We start from the raw sequence: 20570 nt of genomic DNA, 5'->3' as shown, positions 1-20570 counted from the left end.
AAAAAGAACCAAATAAAGATCAGGAGATGGCCACAGAAGCTTCCCCTGAACAAGGTGTGGCATCATATGCCTTACTGATGTAAGAAACTATACTTACACAATGCTGTTTACATAGGAAATCCTACTGAATAGCCTCTTCTAGCAAGGTCAGATTGTTGACAGTGGATCAGAATCTCCTGACTCCACACTGAGAGTGACTTTGAGCTGCCTGGACTCCAACATTCATACCAGATGATGGTTAATCATTTGCTCCAAGGTCTTTCCTATACAGATCCTTAAGGTGGCACTCCAGTAACTACTGGGACATGTGCAGTCCTTTCTTGGTTCAAGGAGAGGTATCAGAATTACCTCTCTCTACGAGTTGTGAAAGCTGCCCATCTGCCATACAAGATTAAAATATTTAAGGAGGATTTTCTTTGATGCTGCTGACAAATATTGAAGAATGCTGTATCGGATTTGGTCGTGACTGGGTGCAGTATCGTGAGCTGCAGACAGTGCCAAATCCAGCTCCCACACAGAAAATACGCAGTTATAGGACTCTTAATTGTTAGACCTGAAATCCAACTCACCCCTTTCCATGGTAGCACAGTAATGATGGAACACTCGATCCTGGCTGGCAGTTGCAGTAGTCAGTGCAAAGTGCTCCGACATCCATTGTCTGTGCAATGTCTCCAGGTGTTGTTTGGAAACTGATTGACTTAACAGCGTTGCTATAGGTAATATACTCTGGCAACATTGGCAGATTGAATGTCAGAATAAATTATGCTGATTTTTGGAGTTCCCCATCAACCCTTTTCATAATGTTTTGGACTTCAGTAACCTGTGCTCTTTCCCATTTCTGTGGCAGTTCGTTTGTATCCATATCCATAATGTCATGGCATGTGACACACCTCTGGCACTAGAATGAAATTTTCACTCTGCAGCGGAGTGTGCACTGATTTTGAAACTTCCTGGCAGATTAAAATTGTGTGCCAGACCGAGATTCAAACTCGGGACCTTTGCCTTTCGCGGGCAAGTGCTCCACCAACTGAGCTACCCAAGCACGACTCACGACCCGTCCTCACAATTTCACTTCCACCAGTACCTCATCTCCTACATTCCAAACTTCAAGAGAACTTCTGTGAAGTGTGGAAGGTAGGAGACGAGGTACTGGTGGAAGTATAATTGTGACGACGGTGCTTGGGTAGCTCAGTTGGTAGAGCACTTGCCCGCGAAAGACAAAGGTCCCAAGTTCGAGTCTCGGTCTGGCACACAGTTTAAATCTGCGAGGAAGTTTCAAAATCAGCGCACACTCCGCTGCAGAGTGAAAATTTCATTCTGGAAACATCCCCCAGGCTGTGGCTAAGCTATGTCTCCGCAATATCCTTTCTTCCAGTAGTGTTAGTCCTGCAAGGTTCGCAGGAGAACTTCTGTGAAGTTTGGAAGGTAGGAGATGAGGTACTGGTGGAAGTAAAATTTTGAGGACGGGTCGTGAGTCGTGCTTGGGTAGCTCAATTGGTAGAGCACTTGCCCGCGAAAGGCAAAGGTCCCGAGTTCGAGTCTCGGTCTAGCACACAGTTTTAATCTGCCAGGAAGTTTCACCTTTGACACTAGTCAATCTAATGCGCAGCTCACTGTTGATGGGATATTCTCCAGATTGCCTGGCATTCAAAAGCTTCTGTACTTGGGGAGCCTTTGTAGTCTCCAGCAGAAAAGTATCATTTCGCTGCCTCTTGATAGATTTCAGTTGCCGTGGGCGACAATATTTCAAAAGAATCATCCACATATTTCATTACAACAAAAATGTTGTCCACCACAGGCTGAGGTCCGTTACTTTGCTTACGGTTGTTGAAGGTCAGAGATCACCCAGGCGGACTAGCCACGCAAAGCCTCTTAGGATTTTGGGTGTTAATACTGTCCAGCAGCCCACCTGAACCGCTAGGAGTAGAAACATGAGATTTAGGCTTCATGGTGTTCCCACGAGCAGCTAGGGAAGAATGTCCACCCAGACAGTGCCCCACAGGCCTGGGTAAGACTTATACAACTGAGGTGTGGCAGGTTCCCCAGATGCTGTCCACTATTTCTTTTTTATAGGGGTTTGTACAATCCTCTCAATCTGGGTGGTCTTCCCAAGAACCCGATTCCCTGTGACACACAACGTTCCCGCCACCGCACCACACGGTGGTCGCTAAAGCATGCCCAGAGCTTACAGTGAAAGGGGACTGGCGGCCCATACCAATCCCCAGTTCAGAAGCCCCATGGTTGCCAGGGGGCTTTTTTTTTTTTTTGCTCTCTATGTATTACTTCTTTAAGAAGATTTAGAAATTATAAAGTCTGTCACATCCTGTATAATTTCTTTATTGTTTCATGTAAGTTAGTCAATTTCATTATTGTTAGCTGAAGTTGATCTTTGTTAAGTGAATTTTACATTTACGAGGGTAGGTCAATTATTATCCGCAAATCAGTTATAAAATTTTATTGTAATCAAATAGGAAACTTACAACATCATTATTTTCTGACTTAGTCTCCTTGCGTTTCAACGCACTTGGTCCATAGTTGTACAAGCTTCCTGACCACTGGTCAGAATGACGTCAAATTGCAACGGAATATTATTGGAGAAGGCAGAAAACGTATGGCAGAAGAAAAATAAATATTTACAAAATGTACCAATAGATGGCGCTGTAAGCATTATAATTTATTAGTGGTCGACTGCAAATGACAAATGAATCGTACAACAGTGCCTAAAGTGTATGTTTTACGTTAAACAAACTGCACTACTCAGTGTGCATGGGTGTACAGTTGTGATACTGTTAGTTACGTAAGACCACGGCGAGGTCATATCACATCGTATAGGAGAAATCGGTTTTTAATGGTCCTGAGGCCAAAAACTGCATAAAAATCATCAATCACATTGATTTTTAGTTGCCCTGAGGCCAAAAACCGCATAAAAAGCATCAATAAAAACAAAATCGGATTATTAAATGCCGTGTGACTGGCGCAAAACATGTTCAATATGCTGTCCACCGTTTTCTGCAGCAAGTTTTAATCGAGAAACAGCATGTTCCACAACTGATCGAAGTAATGCTGCGGTCACGTTCAGAATGTGTTGCGCAATGCGTGCCTTCAATGCAACTAAGTTTGCAATCGGAACACTTAACGCAACATCATTTAGATAGCCCCACAGCCAGATGTCACACGGATGAAGATCAGGTGATCGGGATGGCCAGGTTGTAGGGAAATGGTCACTGACAATTCTAGCATTTCCGAATTGGCGCTTCAGAAGGTGCTTAACTGGATTCACGCGGAGGTGCGCCATCTTGCATAAAATTGATCCCACGCACACATGCACGATGTTGGAGAGCTGGAATGACATAGTGGTTGCGCAAAAGACACTCATAGCGCTTACCACCGACGGTACAAGTAACAGGATCGGAAGCACCTGTCTTTCGAAAAAATATGGCCCTATGACAAATGATGTCGTAAACCCGCACCACACAGTGACCTTTTCAGGATGAAGTGGTACTGGTTAATTTTCGTGTGGATTTTCCGTTGCCCATATTCGACAATTCTGCGTATTTTCAAATCCTGTCTGATGGAAGTGAGTTTCGTCTCTCCACAAAATCTTCCATGGTCAATCATTGTCCACCTCCATGCGAGGAAGAAATTCTAACTCAAAGGCCCCTCTTTGCTGGCAGGAAAACAGGAAGCTCGAGTATAATGATCGAGTAGGATGTTCGAGTACAATGACTTTTCTGGAGACTAGAAATCTACTCTGTAGGAATTAGCATGGGTTTCGAAAAAGACGATCATGTGAAACCCAGCTTGCGCTATTCGTCCACGAGACTCAGAGGGCCATAGACACGGCTTCCCAGGTAGATGCCGTGTTTCTTGACTTCCGCAAGGCGTTTGATACAGTTCCCCACAGTCGTTTAATGAACAAAGTAAGAGCATATGGACTATCAGATCGACTGTGTGATTGGATTGAAGAGTTCCTAGATAACAGAACGCAGCATGTCATTCTCAATGGAGAGAAGTCTTCCGAAGTAAGAATGATTTCAGGTGTGCCGTAGGGGAGTGTCGTAGGACCGTTGCTATTCACAATATATGTAATTGACCTTGCGAATAACATAGGAATTTCACTGAGGCTTTTTGCGGATGATGCTGTAGTATATCGAGAGGCTCTAACAAAGGAAAATTGTACTGAAATGCAGGAGGATCTGCAACGAATTGACGCATGGTGCAGGGAATGGCAATTGAATCTGAATGTAGACAAGTGTAATGTGCTGCGAATGCATAGAAAGAAAGATCCTTTATCATTTAGCTACAATATAGCAGGTCAGATACTGGAAGCAGTTAATTCCATAAATTATCTGGGAGTAGGCATTAGGAGTGATTTAAAATGGAATGACCAAATAAAATTAATTATCTGTAAAGCAGATGTCAGACTGAGATTCATTGGAAGAATCCTAAGGAAATGCTGTCCGAAAACAAAGGAAGTAGGTTACAGTACACTTGTTCACCCTCTGCTTGAATACTGCTCAACGGTGTGGGATCCGTACCAGATAGGGTTGATAGAAGAGATAGAGAAGATCCAACGGAGAGCAGTGCGCTTCTTTACAGTATCATTCAGTAATCGCGAAAGCGCTACGGAGATGATAGATAAACTCTAGAGGAAGACTCTGCAAGAGAGACGCTCAGTAGCTCGGTACGTGCTTTTGTTGGAGTTTCGAGAACATACCTTCACCCGGTTCTAGGCGCTTCAGTCCGGAACCGCGCTGCTGCTACGGTCGCAGGTTCGAATCCTGCCTCGGGCATGGATGTGTGTGCTATCCTTAGGTTAGTTAGGTTTAAGTAGTTCTAAATCTAGGGGACTGATGGCCTCATATGTCAAGTCCCAGAGTCACTTGAACCACACCTTCACCGAGGAGTCAAGCAGTATATTGCTCCCTCCTACGCATATCTCGCCAAGAGACCACGAGGATAAAATCAGAGAGTTTAGAGCCCACATAGAGGCATACCGACAATCTTTCTTTCCACGAACAATACGGGACTGGAATAGAAAGGAGATTCGATAGAGGTACTCAAGGTACCCTCCACCACACACCGTCAAGTGGCTTGCGGAGTATGATGTAGATGTAGAAGCAACTCGTGCACATGAATAATTTTGAATGGATAGCAAAGAAGGATGTTTCGTAGGATTTTATGAACCGTGCTCACGGGTATGTCCAATCTCGTCTCATCCTGCATTGCTGTGGCCACTGCTTCCACTGACGTCGAATCAGTTCGTTTCCTCCCTTTACCAGCGAGACCCCGTCTTTTCGAATTCCCAAATCATTTTCTCCAGACCCACGGCAGTCATCGGACCAACGCCTTTTTTAAAACCCTTCAGTGTCCGGAACTTCTGCAGAGAGACATGTGCACAGCCATCATTCTTGTAATACAGCTTTACAAGCAGAGCGCGATCCTGCAATGAGACAGTCATGACGAACGTCACAGATGCGAAAGGAGGAAAAGCCGTGTACCCGGCGTATTTATACCAACTTCAATTGGTCGTACGCATGACAGGCGTAGTCTGACACACACAGCGCCTTCTATTTATCAATTTTCACACTATTTTTTTTCTTCTGCTATACGTATTCCCCATTCTCCGATAATATTCCATTGCAATTTGACGTCATTCTGACCAGTACTGTTATTTCCTCAGCGTTTTGAAAGTTTAATTATAATCACCCTGTACACAATGGATGAATAACAGCTAAAACTAAGAAATTGTGCACTATTTAAATTTGACTAAAAATTAAACAGTTTAGTACCTTCATAACATGTCTCCGTCCGAAAATATGCCAGGGCCCATGCAAAATATCCAATAAATACAACATTTAAACAAAAAAGCAGCACATTTTTGAGCAGTCTTTTATTTTTCTGATATAATCGTGATGTTAGATCACAGACTGATCCATTGCATTTTGAGCAGCATCCACAGCTTCTTCCTCCCTCATGTTCCTTGTTCTCCTGAATAATAAAATGAAAACAAATTTATTAACAGCATTCACTGATAATAGATTTTTTGGAAGCTAAAAATATAGATGACTACATAAATAAATATATGTGGCAGCGTAAACCTTTCAAAATTATGAAAGAAGCAAGGAATAGTACAATATTTTAAGGATACTTTGCCCAGAAACAGTTGTAAACAGGCCAGTTTATAATTCTGAGAGACCAATACCAACCTCTAATTGTACCATACGATACTTACTTGGATCAGTATATCTCAAAATGCACTTAGGAACCAAAACATTACGACCACTTACTTAAAAGTGTGTGTGTCCATCTCTGAAACACAATTTAACAGTGATTCTGCGTGCCATGGATTCAACAACCACTTGATAGGTTTCCAGAGATTGGTGGCACCAGATGCCTATGCACAGGTCAGACACTTCCGTAATTTACAGACGGGTGGCTTGCGGGCATGGAGCTGGCACCTGATAGCACCCCAGTTGGGTTTCATCAGATTCAGATAAGCCTAACCTGATGGCCAAGATATCAATGTGAGTTCACTGTCATGCTCCTAAAACCAATGCGCACGATTCTGGTCTTGAGACAGTTACCCTGCTGGAAGATACCCTCACTGTTGGGGAAGACATCAAGCATAAGGAGTTACAGATAGTGCCTAATAACGTTCACATATTCCTCTGTCATGGTGCCTTCAATTACTACCGTAGGTCCCACAGAAGTCCAGGTGAATGTCCCACCAGTCTATGTCTGTGGTGTGCTGTGTGTTTCCAACAGCTGCTCGCCTAGATGACAGCGTATATGGGCATGACCATCGACCTGGTTTGACGATAAAAGGGATTCATCTGACCAGGCAACATGGTTCCATTGTCTGTGGTCCCATCTCAATGACTCCATCCCCACTGTAATCGTAGCTGACAACGTTGTTGGGTCGACATGGGAACACATAGGGGTTCTCTGCTGCAGAACACCATTTTCAATACTGCTCTAAATGGTGTGCTCCAAAACACTTGTGCCTGTGCCAGCAATGTACTCTGTCAACAGATCTGCCACAGATCACTGCCTACCCTGCTTTAGAGAGCACAAAAGCCTCCAATTTCTACATTCTGTGATGAGGTAAGGACGTCCAAATTCTTGTCACCTACTCATGGTTTCAGCATTCTTCAACCACTTTCCATAGATGCTCACGACAGTAGCACTAGAACAGCCGATCAGCTTCACAATTTCAGTGACTGTTACTAGAAGCTGATAATTAATTCAGTTGTAATAAATCAATCAATAAATTGCTAATACCTAAGATTTCAGGTGTTGCGACTGTTGGCAGTTACACACTGTTTGCTGTTAGCAATGAGAAGCATGTAAAGCAATAATTTAAGATAGTCAAACATAGTGAGTTTCACAGAGAGAGCAATACTAGTTCAAATGTAAAGTGAAATAATTCTGCCTCAGCCGACACTCCCATTTATTGAAAATGTCTACAAGTAGCGTGAAGGCACTCTTGATGCGCTACTAATCACTCAATCCGTTAAGCGAACACATATGAAAGAGGGATATGCTAATTACCGCCTAATATTAAACCACACCATGCGTCTGTAGGATTCATCAAGAAGCACTGAGATGTTCAAGCTTCAGTTCAGTTATGATAATAGATTCTGCATGCCTAAATCTTGGCTCTTTCATGTTACAGCACTGAAAAGGAAGTTGTTCTTTTATTCAGTATGTTGCCATTGTAAACTGATTAATTGGAAAGAATGTTGTGTGGTTATTTTTCTTTTCATGAGATTGATCCTAAATATTCTGATCATTATTTAGCTGTAGGAGCATCAGATAATTATTAATTATATGCTATTCTTATAATTGTAACTAATAGCATTTAAATTCATTTACTATATAGCTACATTCATTTACTCCACGCTGCATTGCACTGGAACAGCAGCTTATAAATGTAAGGCTGGCATATTACTGTGACTACTTGTTAATGCATGAGTTTAAGTGAACTTCTGAGTGTCACTATAATTAAAGAGTATCTCACTGCATTTACAAGATAACTTGTTTTCGTGTGTGTGAATGGAGTATGAGATCACAGAAGTGAATGGAAGTGTGTGGATGAGTTTATTTTGTTCAATTGTTCTTATGTGTTTATAAGAAATTTGTCTGAAATCAGCATTACTATCTGTACTTCCTATTGCTATTGTATTCTAGTATGTGTGCCTATTAATAGTGCATGGTACTGTATCAAAATTCGTAGAAGCATTTCAAATTTCACATGATGAGGGCTTTGTTCAATTTATCCATGCTGTTGAGTGTTGTGTTCAAATGGCTCTGAGCACTATGGGACTTAAAATCTGAGGTCAGCAGTTCCCTAGAACTTAGAACTACTTAAACCTAACTAAACTAAGGACATCACACACATCCATGCCCGAGGCAGGATTCGAAACTGCGACCGTAGCGGTCGCGCGGTTCCAGACTGAAGCGCCTAGAACCGCTCTGCCATAGCGGCCGGCCTGAGTGTTGTGTACTACACTGAAGTGCCAAAGAAACTGGTATAGGCATGCGTATTCAAATACAAAAGACAACAAGTGTCTGGTGCAATTGTTAGATCGGTTACTGGTGCTGCAATGGCAGGTTATCAAGATTTAAGTGAGTTTGAACGTGGTGCTACAGTAGCCGCACGAGCGATGGGACACAGCATCTCCGAGGTAGCGATGAAGTGGGGATTTTCCCGCACGACCATTTCACGAGTGTACCGTGAATATCAGTCAATAACCAAAAAATGGTTCAAATGGCTCTGAGCACTATGGGACTTAACATCTGTGGTCATTAGTCCCCTAGAACTTAGAACTACTTAAACCTAACTAACCTAAGGACATCATACACATCCATGCCCGAGGCAGGATTCGAACCTGCGACCGTAGCAGTCCCACGGTTCCGGACTGAGCGCCTGAACCGCTAGACCACCGCGGCCGGCAGTCAATAACAGTAACGGTAAGAAGGCAAAAATAAAAAAATAAAACCTGATGAGGTGTATTACAGAGATAGTGAAGAGGAGGAAACTGGATATCATGAACAAAAATCTGTCGTAAATGGAAAGCACAATGTTGTGTATGTTCTACAGTATTATTTTATCCTGTGAAATGTTTTTCGCCTACAAGGCATCATCAGACTTTAACTGACTGTCGTTGTCAAAGAGTGTATAATATTCATCAACAACATTGAAAAAGATGTTACACACTGAAAGTGAGGTATGAACACAGACTAAACGTTATCTTGGACTGTACAATGGAAATGTAATTATAAATGTTTAGCCTAAACATTTAATAAATATAAAGTGAACAAATCAGAAGGGCCATACAGCTTACAGGAGCTCAATTGCCACAAACGACTTACACCCAAGAGGACAGACGTATTGATCGTTTGCCTATGGAGGATCATACAGCTACGTCATGTCAAACGCCCACAGAGAGAGTGCGAGGATGTCTGTAGTACCATGGACAGTCAGCATGGTGACAGTTGCCACTTCCTTCGATTCAGAAGCACAGAAAGGCACGTTGACAGTGGTGCATGCTCCAACAATACTGGACGCACAAGTGGTACTACGTCGTCTTTTCAGGCGAGCCTCAGATCTGCGTACAGTATCACAATGGACGTGTCGATGTGTAGAGGCTCCTAGAAGAACGAAAATGCTTAATCAAATTGCCTGAACATTTACGACATATTATTTTGGCAGGACGTTGAAAAGACGACATTGAAGCTTTTCAGGGACTGTTTACAAGAATTGGAAATTGACGCTGACAATCGCGGAACACGAAAACAGGAACACAACAATTACAGGTCACATCCGTCACAATTCCGCGATGACAGAAATAATAACTGGACACGACAAGGCTATTCTTACAACGCAAATCGTGACCAAAAGAGACACCCCCCTTATGACAACCGTTGGCAGAGTAGTAATAATTACAGGGAAAGATCACCTCTCTCCGGTAGTGACTATGACAGAGACAATCAGAGAAACAGACAATATGGGAACCAAAATAATTATTATCAAGGGAGACAGAATAACTTCAGACGCAACGGTCCACCGCGCAGTTACGATTCTGGGAGAAATTATCCACCACATGACCGATAAAAAAGAAACTATGAAAACTACCGACATAACGACAGACCTGAATTTCATCAGAACTGGCGGGATTCAAACAGGACAGGACCCTCTAGGCAAGGTGAATTTGTGGAAGTTAGGTCTCCTAATCCCAATAACGATGCGCGCCAACAAAGAGACAGTAGGCAATGACTCACACCGCTGGCAGCCACAAAACGTACTTACGAAGCTGACGACGTTGCTGCCGTGGCTAGTAATTACGTAAAAATGGAAGACATTAGGGATATTTCACTCCAGGAATACGACTTAGAACAGAACAACATTGCATATCCTGTAATTCACATTACAGTAAATGACGTAAAACTTACGGCAGTACTTGTCTCTGGCAGTCCCATTTCAGTAATTAATGAAACAGCTTTTAGCAAATGCAACAAATCGATCGATTCCCCCACACCTCCTTTACATAAAATTAAATTACAAGGTGCAATTTTTGGAAAAAGTGTAGATGTACGCCAACAAACCAACTTAGAATTCTTTTGTCAAAGCCACAGCTTCTCTATGAACTTTCTTATTGTTCCATTATTATAATGGGAGTAGACTTTTTGAATGAATACAAAGCAGTCTTAAACTTTCACGATGCTGAAATAAGTTTAGAGAAAGAAGGTAAGTCAATAGCCTTGAAATTTGAAGATCGGCTCTCAAATCATGACGAGGAAATTAATCGGCTTTACCTCTTCTTAGGTCCTTAGGTTAGTTCGGTTTAAGTAGTTCTAAGTTCTAGGGGACTGATGACCATAGATGTTAAGTCCCATAGTGCTCAGTGCCATTTGAACCATTTTTTGAACCTCTTCTTAGACAACAGTTCGGAATTTTCGACGGAACTTGACACTAACAATCACTCTGCAAGTATTGACAGGGATGATATCGACGGCGTATTTGATACTAATGAGTTAATTCAAAATAAAATTCAAACCATTGAGAATTGTAATGACACTGACAGGCAGGACCTTTTTGAGATTTTACAAGCACATTCCACAGTTTTTACTCACAAAACAGGAACAATCAAGGGATTTCAATACCAATTTCGTGTTCGTGAGCATACTAAATTTTGTGTTAGACCATACGTAATTCCGGCACATTATAGGGACCGTGTTAGAACAGAAATACAATCTATGCTTGACGAGGGCATTATTGAGCCTGCAGTAAGTTCATACAACAATCCATTACATGTTGTTGAGAAGAAAAATGGATCGATCAGGCTTGCTTTAGATTCGAGACAAATCAATACTATCATCATTCCTGAAACAGACAGGCCGCAAACGTTGGAATACTTCTTCAAAATTTTAATGGTGTAAAAGTGTTGTCTTCTATTGATCTCAGATCCAGCTTTTATCAGATCGAACTTCATCCAGAATGTAGAAAATACACAGCTTTTCTTTGTTTCGGCGTTTATTATCAATTTCGGAAACTTCCTTTTGGTTTGAACATTTCTTCCGCAGCATTCATTCGCGGGCTAAATTCCATATTACCTGTGTTCTTAAAACATCACATCACCTTATATGTGGACGATATTCTCAGAGCAGATGCCTCATGGGAACAACAATAAACGCATCCTCAACACTGTGTTACGTATTTTTGCAGAATCTGGAATTACAGTTAACTTGGAAAAGTCTGAATTCGGTAGGACAAAGGTGAAGTTTTTGGGACACATTATTTCTTCTGAAGGCATTCAGCCGGATCCTGAAAAGTTAGAAGCAGTCAGAGCCATTCCAGTTCCATCCACAAAAAAACAAGTCCACGGTTTTCTAGGTCTCGTAAATTTTTACCGTCGTTTTCTGAATATGCAAATTCTAGTTACACCAAAACTTTGTTCTCTCACTGGGAAAAATACTGTTTGGAACTGTGACGAACAGGCACAGTTGGAATTCAATTCTTTGAAAGAAGCGCTACTTGACGCGCCAATACTAGCTCATCCAGATCTGTCACAAGAATTCTGCCTTAGCACGGATTCTTCTAAAGTCGGTCTTGGTGCCCATTTATTTCAAGAAGCCACAGAAAATGACACTACTGTTAGGAAAACCATTGCTTTTGCTAGCCGAGTGCTAACAAAATCTGAAAAAAATATTCCGTTACTAAATTAGAAGCTTTAGCTATCATTTGGGAATTTAACAAATTCCGTTTCTTTCTTTCAGGTAAGCACGTAAAAGTATACAGTGATCATCGTGCATTACAATTTCTTACGTCAAAATTAAATGATGACAGGTTAAAACGTTGGGCATTGTTTCTGCAAGATTTCCACTTCACAATAGTCTACATTCCCGGCAAGGAGAACATTGTTGCAGACACACTCTCACGCGCACCGGCTGGGCTTGAGAAAAGTAACACAGAAGGCAACCTCGAGAAACATTTCAGTATTCTTTACATTCAGAAAGTCGCCTTTGAAAACTTAAAGGACATTGCTCATGAACAAGATAAAGATCCGATTTGGAAAGACATCAAACGTAAATGGCATGAAAAGACACACACACAGATTCGGCATTATTATCTGGTTAGAAACAACATACTCTTCAAACGCTGCATTGTTGATGACAAGCTATGGGTACTTTGCATATACATATATATATATATAATGACTTTCGAACACTATTAAGGTAAATACATTGTTTGTTCTCTATCAAAATCTTTCATCTGCTAACTATGCCTATCAGTAGTTAGTGCCTTCAGTAGTTAGAATCTTTTATTTAGCTGGCAGTATTGGCGCTCGCTGTATTGCAGTAGTTCGAGTAACGAAGATTTTTGTGAGGTAAGTGATTCATGAAAGGTATAGGTTATTGTTAGTCAGGGCCATTCTTTTGTTGCGTTAAAAATATTGTGTGTCAGATTAGTGTTGATCAGAATAAGTAAAGAGAGAAAAGTCTGAGTACGTTCAGTTTTGCTCAGCTGTTTGAAAATCAGATAGCGTAAGAGGTTTATCAGCACAGTAATTCATTAATTTTTCTAAGGGGATGTTTCAATAGAGAGGGGGGATCGAAGAAATGGAGGAGAGAGAAGAAGGAGTTGAAGAGAGAGAGAGGGAGGAGGAGGGAGGGAGGGAGAGAGGGGGAGTATGTGGAGAGGAGGAGGAGAAGGAGATTAGAACGTATATCCAATTCCCACACATTTTTATCAACTGAGAATCATTGTTGGTTTCGCTAGTAATAATTAAAAACAGCTACACAAAAAAATGAAATAGATTGTGTACGAGCAGTAAATAGTAATAATATTAAAGTTTTAGTTTTATGTTCTTTTGCTATTATTACTGACTCTGGAAACTTTGGATAATAAGTATCTTAATTAGGGGCGAACGGTGTGAGGTAGTTAAATTCTGAACATCTCTCAAGATGGCTAAAAAAAAAAACTTTCGGAATCTGCAGTTGATTTTAAATAAATTGATATGGCAGTTAATTTTACTACTTTACTACTTTTACTATTTTACTACTACTACAGCTTATTTTACTATACAAAAGATTCATGCTAAATTAGAACTAGCAAACAACCATGTACTATACAGGGTGGTCCATTGATCGTGATGGGGCCAAATATCTCACAAAATAAGCGTCAATCGAAAAAACTATAAAGAAAGAAATGTGTCTAGGTTGAAGGAGGAAAGCAGATGGCGCTATGGTTGGCCCGCTAGATGGCGCTGCCATAAAATGTGTGTGTGTGAAATCTTATGGGACTTAACTGCTAAGGTCATGAGTCCCTATGCTTACACACTACTTAACCTAAATTATCCTAAGGACAAACACACACACCCATGACCGAGAGGACTCGATCCTCCGCCGGGACCAGCCGCGCAGCCATAGGTCAAACGGATATCAACTGCGTTTTCTTAAAAATAGGAACCCACATTTTTATTACATATTCGTGCAGTTCATAAAGAAATATGAATGTTTTCGTTGGACCGCTTTTTTCGCTTTGTGATAGATGGCGCTATAGTAGTCACAAACGTATAAGCACGTGGTATCACGTAACATTCCGCCAGTGAGGACGGTATTTGCTTCGTGATACATTACCCGTGTTAAAATGGAACGTTTACCAATTGCGGAAAAGGTCGAGATCGTATTGATGTATGGCTATTGTGATCAAAATGCCCAACCGGCCTGTGCTATTTATGCTGCTCGGTATCCTGGACGACATCATCCAAGTGTCTGGACCGTTCGCCGGATAGTTATGTTATCTAAGGAAACAGGAAGTGTTTAGCCACATGTGAAACGTCAACCAGGACCTGCAACAAATGATGATGCCCAAGTAGGTGTTTTAGCTGTTGTCGCCGCTAATCCGCACATCAGTAGCAGACAAACTGCGCGAGAATCGGGAATCTCAAAAACGCCGGTGTTGAGAATGCTACATCAACATCGATTGCACCCGTACCATATTTCTATGCACCAGGAATTGCATGGCGACGACTTTGAACGTCGTGTACAGTTCTGCTACTGGACACAAGAGAAATTACGGGACGATGACAGATTTCTTGCACTCGTTCTATTTAGCGACGAAGCCTCATTCACCAACAGCGGTAACGTAAACCGGCATAATATGCACTATTGGTCAACGGAAAATCCACGATGGCTGCGACAAGTGGACATCAGCGACCTTGGCGGGTTAATGTATGGTGCGGCATTATGGGAGGAAGGATAATTGGCCCCCATTTTATCGATGGCAATCTAAATGGTGCAATGTATGCTGATTTCCTACGTAATGTTCTACCGATGTTACTACAAGATGTTTCACTGCATGACAGAATGGCGATGTACTTCCAACATGATGGATGTCCAGCACATAGCTCGCGTGCGGTTGAAGCGGTACTGTATAACATATTTCATGACAGGTGGACTGGTCGTCGAAGCACCATACCATGGTCCGCAAGTTTACCGGATCTGACGTCCCCGGATTTCTTTCTGTGGGGAAAGTTGAAGGATATTTACTATCGTGATCCACCGACAAAGCCTGACAACATGCGTCAGCGCATTGTCAATGCATGTGCGAACATTACGGAAGGCGAACTACTCGCTGTTGAGAGGAATGTCGTTACACTTATTACCAAATGCATTGAGGTTGACGGACATCATTTTGAGCATTTATTGTATTAATGTGGTATTTACAGGTAATCACGCTGTAAGAGCATGCGTTTTCAGAAATGATAAGTTCACAAAGGTACATGTATCACATTAGAACAACCGAAATAAAATGTTCAAACGTACCTACGTTCTGTATTTTAATTTAAAAAACCTACCTGTTACCAACTGTTCGTCTAAAATTGTGAGCCATATGTTTGTGACTATTACATCGCCATCTGTCACAAAGCGGAAAAAGGGGACCAACTAAAACATTCATATTTCTTTACGTACTACACGAATATGTAATAAAAAATGGGGGTTCCTACTTTTAAAAAACGTAGTTGATATCCGTTTGACCTATGCCAGCGCCATCAAGCGTTCCAACCATATCGCCATCTGGTTTCCCCCTTCAAGCAAGATAAGTTTCGTTCTTTGTAGATTTTTCGTTTGACGCTTATTTTGTGAGATATTTGGCCCGGTCACGATCAATGGACCACCCTATAGTACCCGAATTGAAAAGAATTACGTCATAGGTACCATTTTGTCTAGTGCATCAGCGATATCATACTGATGTATTTAGATTAATTTGGTTTGTGTTGTTTAAATGCTGTACAATATATTTCTTGCTGGTGTACTATGAGTATACAGTGACCAGATACAATAGTGGGGGTAATACCAATCCGAGGGTTGTGAGGAGATTGACATGACAGGGCTGTGTCGCGACTATTATGAGAAACAGGCTGTCGTTGTGGGCAGCAATAAAGTCACAGTCATTTGTTGGACTTGGAGAAAATCCTGTTTCTAGAGTGTAGTGACTTAGATATATTTCGCAAAGTGTGACTTCTATGCTTTCTGAGTAGAGGCTCACGACCGATTGAATTTGGCGCGAGCTACAATTCGTGGACTTGAGTTTGATACAGTGTGAGCTAAAGTGTATAAACTTCGAATTACTTTTGTGTGCTTATTCTGGAAATGAAACATTTTTCCACGTTCTTCAAGACTTGGAATTTGGAAGTAACTTCAGCATAATAATGCCAACATTAGTTGCAAATTTGATTGGCTTGCAAATTAACTTGAAATTTGTCAGTTGTTAAGACGAGTTCGGCAACATTACTGAACCGCCTCCTCGCAACCCAATTTCGTCTTATTGAAGACTAATTTGCTAAGTGTCATCTTAAGTCAATTCAGCAACGATATTTCATTTCTATAATTGTAATTACAGCGTAGCTGTAGATAATTTCAGGAAAATATTTAGGAGCCGTATGGTCATCTCTTGACATTCGGCAACCAAGAACTACTCTCAATGGCCGTACATGGCCACAACGACCAGTTCGCAAGTTCCCAAAGAATCAGTTTTACTACACAATGTAATAGTTATGTCACAGATCGACATATTTAGTGAGCTGTTAACCTATATGAAGATAACCAAGATTAATGTGTTCTAAAATCCTCTGTGAAGACAGGTATGGTAATCAGAATATTGAAAGTAGTTCTTCTGTGTGACCTCCTAACAGAGCTTGTTCAGCGTTTTAGAAACACTCTTTTGCCGACCAAACAAACTAATTACAAATCAGCAGATTTTTCTATTTTTTTCCCACTTTCCGTTCATTCTAACTTTAAATAGATCCCTTACAGGGGAGGGCTGCATGAATAACTCCTTAGTATCTTCAGTTGCAGATAACACAGTATCTTCTCAATGAAATCCAACGTTATAATTATGTCTTCCCCTTGTAAAGTTTCCGGCAGGATTCATCTTGTAGGCCTTTTAATGCTACACTAAGACATTTGACCTATTTGATTGACTCTTAAAACTTACAGCTGATGCCATTTTGCAACTACAGAAGGGACTTCATATGCAACGGTCTGTGTTTGGGGACAGCTATCAGTTTCTGCCACAAGCACAAACTTTTATCATTCTTCCTGAATTATATAACATTAAGTTTGGGAGATCACCACTGGTTAAAAACATGTAACCTCTGGGAACAACCTTGAAGAACTACCACAATACCGGCTAAGACATTTATACAAGGTTTATTCAGAAAATTACCGAACTTAATTTTTAAAAAATTTTATTAACAATTTTACAAATTATTGACACTTGTCCCCTTTACAGTACTCACCTCCCCTACTCACACACTTTCCCTATTGATGTTTTCATTTAGCGAATCAATCCTTCATAGCATGATTTGTGATGCCTTTAACGTCTGTGATGAATTTGCTTTGATGTGATCAGTACTGTGAAAATGGCATTCTTTCAACGATGATTTTAATTTCGGAGCTGAGAATAAATCGCAAGGAGCCAGTTCTGGCGAGTAAGGAGGCTGCAGGACGAAAGTCATCTGATTCTTGGCAAAAAACTGAGGAACTGATTAAGCTGAGTGTGCTGGCACATACTAGTGGTTCAGAAACCATGAGTTGTCTCGCCACAACTCTTGTCTCTTTTTGCGGACTTTTTCACGCAACTGTTGCAAACGCCTTGATAGTGCACACTGTTCACTATTTCACCTTTTCCGCACGTGAGAGTCAACTGAAGTGGAAGAAGTTCCTGGTCGAGGATTATCTTCAATTGTCTGACGACCACATTTAAATCGTGAAAACCATTTTTAACATTGCGTATGACCCAGATCGTCATTCGGTAATCTTGTTTCAAACGTTGAAACGCTTCTATAGACGTTTTCTCTAGTTTCATGCAAAATTTTACGTTGCATCGTTATTCCAGAAAATCGCAAAAAAAAGTGTGTGAAATCTTATGGACTTAACTGCTGCCGGCGCAGTGTCCATGCGGTTCTAGGCGCTTCAGTCTGGAACCGCGCGACCGTTACGGTCGCAGGTTCGAATCCTGCCTCGGCCATGGATGTGTGTGATGTCCTTAGGTTAGTTAGGTTTAATTAGTTCTAAGTTCTAGGGGACTGATGACCTCAGATGTTAAGTCCCATAGTGCTCAGAGCCATTTGAACCATTTTGAACTTAAGTCTCTAAGCTTACACGCTACTTAACCTAACTTATCCTAAGGACAAACACACACACCCATGCCCGAGGGAGGACTCGGACCTCCACCGAGACCAGCCGCACAGTCCATGACTGCAGCGCCCTAGATCGCTCGGCTAATCCCGCGCGGCAGGAAAATCGCACATTTCAAATATCGTCACTAGCACTCAAACACGTTGCACTCAAATAACAGTATCTCGAAAATGAAACACGTGGTTATAAAGGAGACACTGATGTAGATGTAGGTAACTGCAGATGTCAGTGCTACCAGTCGCATACCACTAAATATCTCCGTTGACACGTAATTAAAAATGTTCGTTTATCTTCTGACCAGACCTTGTATACAGATATCGGAGAGGGTAATTTGAGGACCACTCTATCAAGGTAATGAGCTCACCCTGTTCAGCGAGAGCATCTACACAGCATGGAGAAAGCAAATGGGTTGAAGCAGCTTGTACAAAATGCGGTTTGTAATGACCAGCCTCTGAGAAGAATATCACAGACATGGTGAGACCAGCTGGAGGCTCGCCTGCTGTCTTTAATATCTACTGGAACTGACAACGAATCCACTGGCAGGCCCTACAAGACCAGGCCTTGGTCATCTAAGTCTCATCCAACTACGTGGGAGTCAGAGGCTCACGCGCCCTCTAAGGCACTTTTGACAGCCGTCTGTAACTTAAAGGAGCGAACTTCTACGAAAAGCATCCGTGTTTCGAAGCACACCCTTCAGCGTACATTGATTTAAATGGAGTTCCGCAATAGACGACTCGTTTGTGGGTACCAGCCACAACACTGGCTGAGACTGCAGTGGCTACGGGGGAAATTACGATTGGATCACTGATCAGCTGAAACTACTTTCCTGTACAGAGGTATGATGTTAGACGTTATGTATTGTTTACAATCGAGTGAGATTTCTAGGCTTTCCGGAGAACAGAGGACGTAGACAGGACAGTTGTCGTGATGTAAAGCCTAGCGAACATTCATCTGGATATTTATAGAACTGCTTGTTACAAGAGGCATTACGAAAGCTATGGAATACTTCAGTACTATTGTTTACCCCAAATGAAATTGCATTTTCCGTGAATCATGACACAGCCGCACTGGACTAGACAGTGGTCACTTGTGACCGCGGCTTTTGTTATTCGTCTTGATAGCACAACTACATACAAAAATTAAAGGCTCGGGTAAGAAATAACTATCATCTTCAGATAATTATTATCCCTTGCTACAGTATCGCGTCTCAACGTACTGACTGAAAATAGTGCGTTTCAGTACGAGGTGCTATGTTCAATGAATGTCATGGGACGCACTGCTATAACAAAGCACAACAGTTATCTGAAGATGATAATTTCTTAACGACCTCTGTAGTTTTTATACACTCCAGTGCAACCAAAACGGATAAAAAAAGCCTCGAAACATTTACCAACGAACCAAACTTTTCTCAGCAGAACAACACTCCATACAACAAGACCAGAATCGTGCTGCAGTGATATCTCACGAGAGATAAGATTGGTTGTTAATACAGTGGACAAGTATTCAAGAGAAGCTGGTGTCAAGTTCCTGTCTCGTCTGTCTAACGTAGGTTTCCAATCCCTAAAGAGTACACCAGCCAAGCTGCTGCTGACAATGTGGTCGTTTCCCGAAATATTGTTTCTGTTATACATCGAGATGTAGCCATAAATCCGTGAATTAATTTACCGAATACGATACTATGTTCCTTTTTCCCGAAATTAAAGTGGCCTAGAACTGTGCTTGCTTGTAACTATTATTCTGAGACAAAGAGATAATTTTTCCATAATTATTCCATCCCCGCTGCACCTGAAGAACCTTGCTAGCCGTTCCAGCGTTTCTGCCAAAAGTCATCAGATGAAAAAATCTGGACATGATCGTTTACCGCACAGTAAAAGGACTTACCTTATTTTTAAGACCGTTGAGATAAACTCAATAATAGCAATAGCTCTGGTTGCATGTCATTACAGGGCTATTACAAATGACTGAAGCGATTTCATAAATTCACTGTAGCTCCATTCATTGACATATGGTCACGACACACTACAGATACGTAGAAAAACTCATAAAGTTTTGTTCGGCTGAAGCCGCACTTCAGGTTTCTGCCGCCAGAGCGCTCGAGAGCCCACTGAGACAAAATGGCGTCAGGAGCCGAGAAAGCGTATGTCGTGCTTGAAATGCACTCACATCAGTCAGTCATAACAGTGCAACGACACTTCAGGACGAAGTTCAACAAAGATCCACCAACTGCTAACTCCATTCGGCGATGGTATGCGCAGTTTAAAGCTTCTGGATGCCTCTGTAAGGGGAAATCAACGGGTCGGCCTGCAGTGAGCGAAGAAACGGTTGAACGCGTGCGGGCAAGTTTCACGCGTGGCCCGCGG

At 41.7% G+C, this 20570-nt stretch overlaps 1 protein-coding gene across 1 annotated transcript in view; it reads right to left on the bottom strand.

The window, feature by feature from the left end:
• The window catches only part of LOC126471577 (solute carrier family 28 member 3-like), a 354279-nt gene that overhangs the window by 116393 nt on the left and 217316 nt on the right, over positions 1 to 20570 (bottom strand). The window contains exon 5 of the mRNA XM_050099807.1: positions 5793 to 5991. Coding sequence (XP_049955764.1) covers positions 5793 to 5991 — 199 coding nt within the window. The remainder of the gene's footprint in view (positions 1 to 5792; positions 5992 to 20570) is intronic.

Source organism: Schistocerca serialis, chromosome 3, assembly GCF_023864345.2.
Source record: "Schistocerca serialis cubense isolate TAMUIC-IGC-003099 chromosome 3, iqSchSeri2.2, whole genome shotgun sequence".
NCBI classification, from domain to species: Eukaryota; Metazoa; Arthropoda; class Insecta; order Orthoptera; family Acrididae; genus Schistocerca; species Schistocerca serialis.
This window is presented reverse-complemented; position numbering and strand designations above follow the sequence as displayed.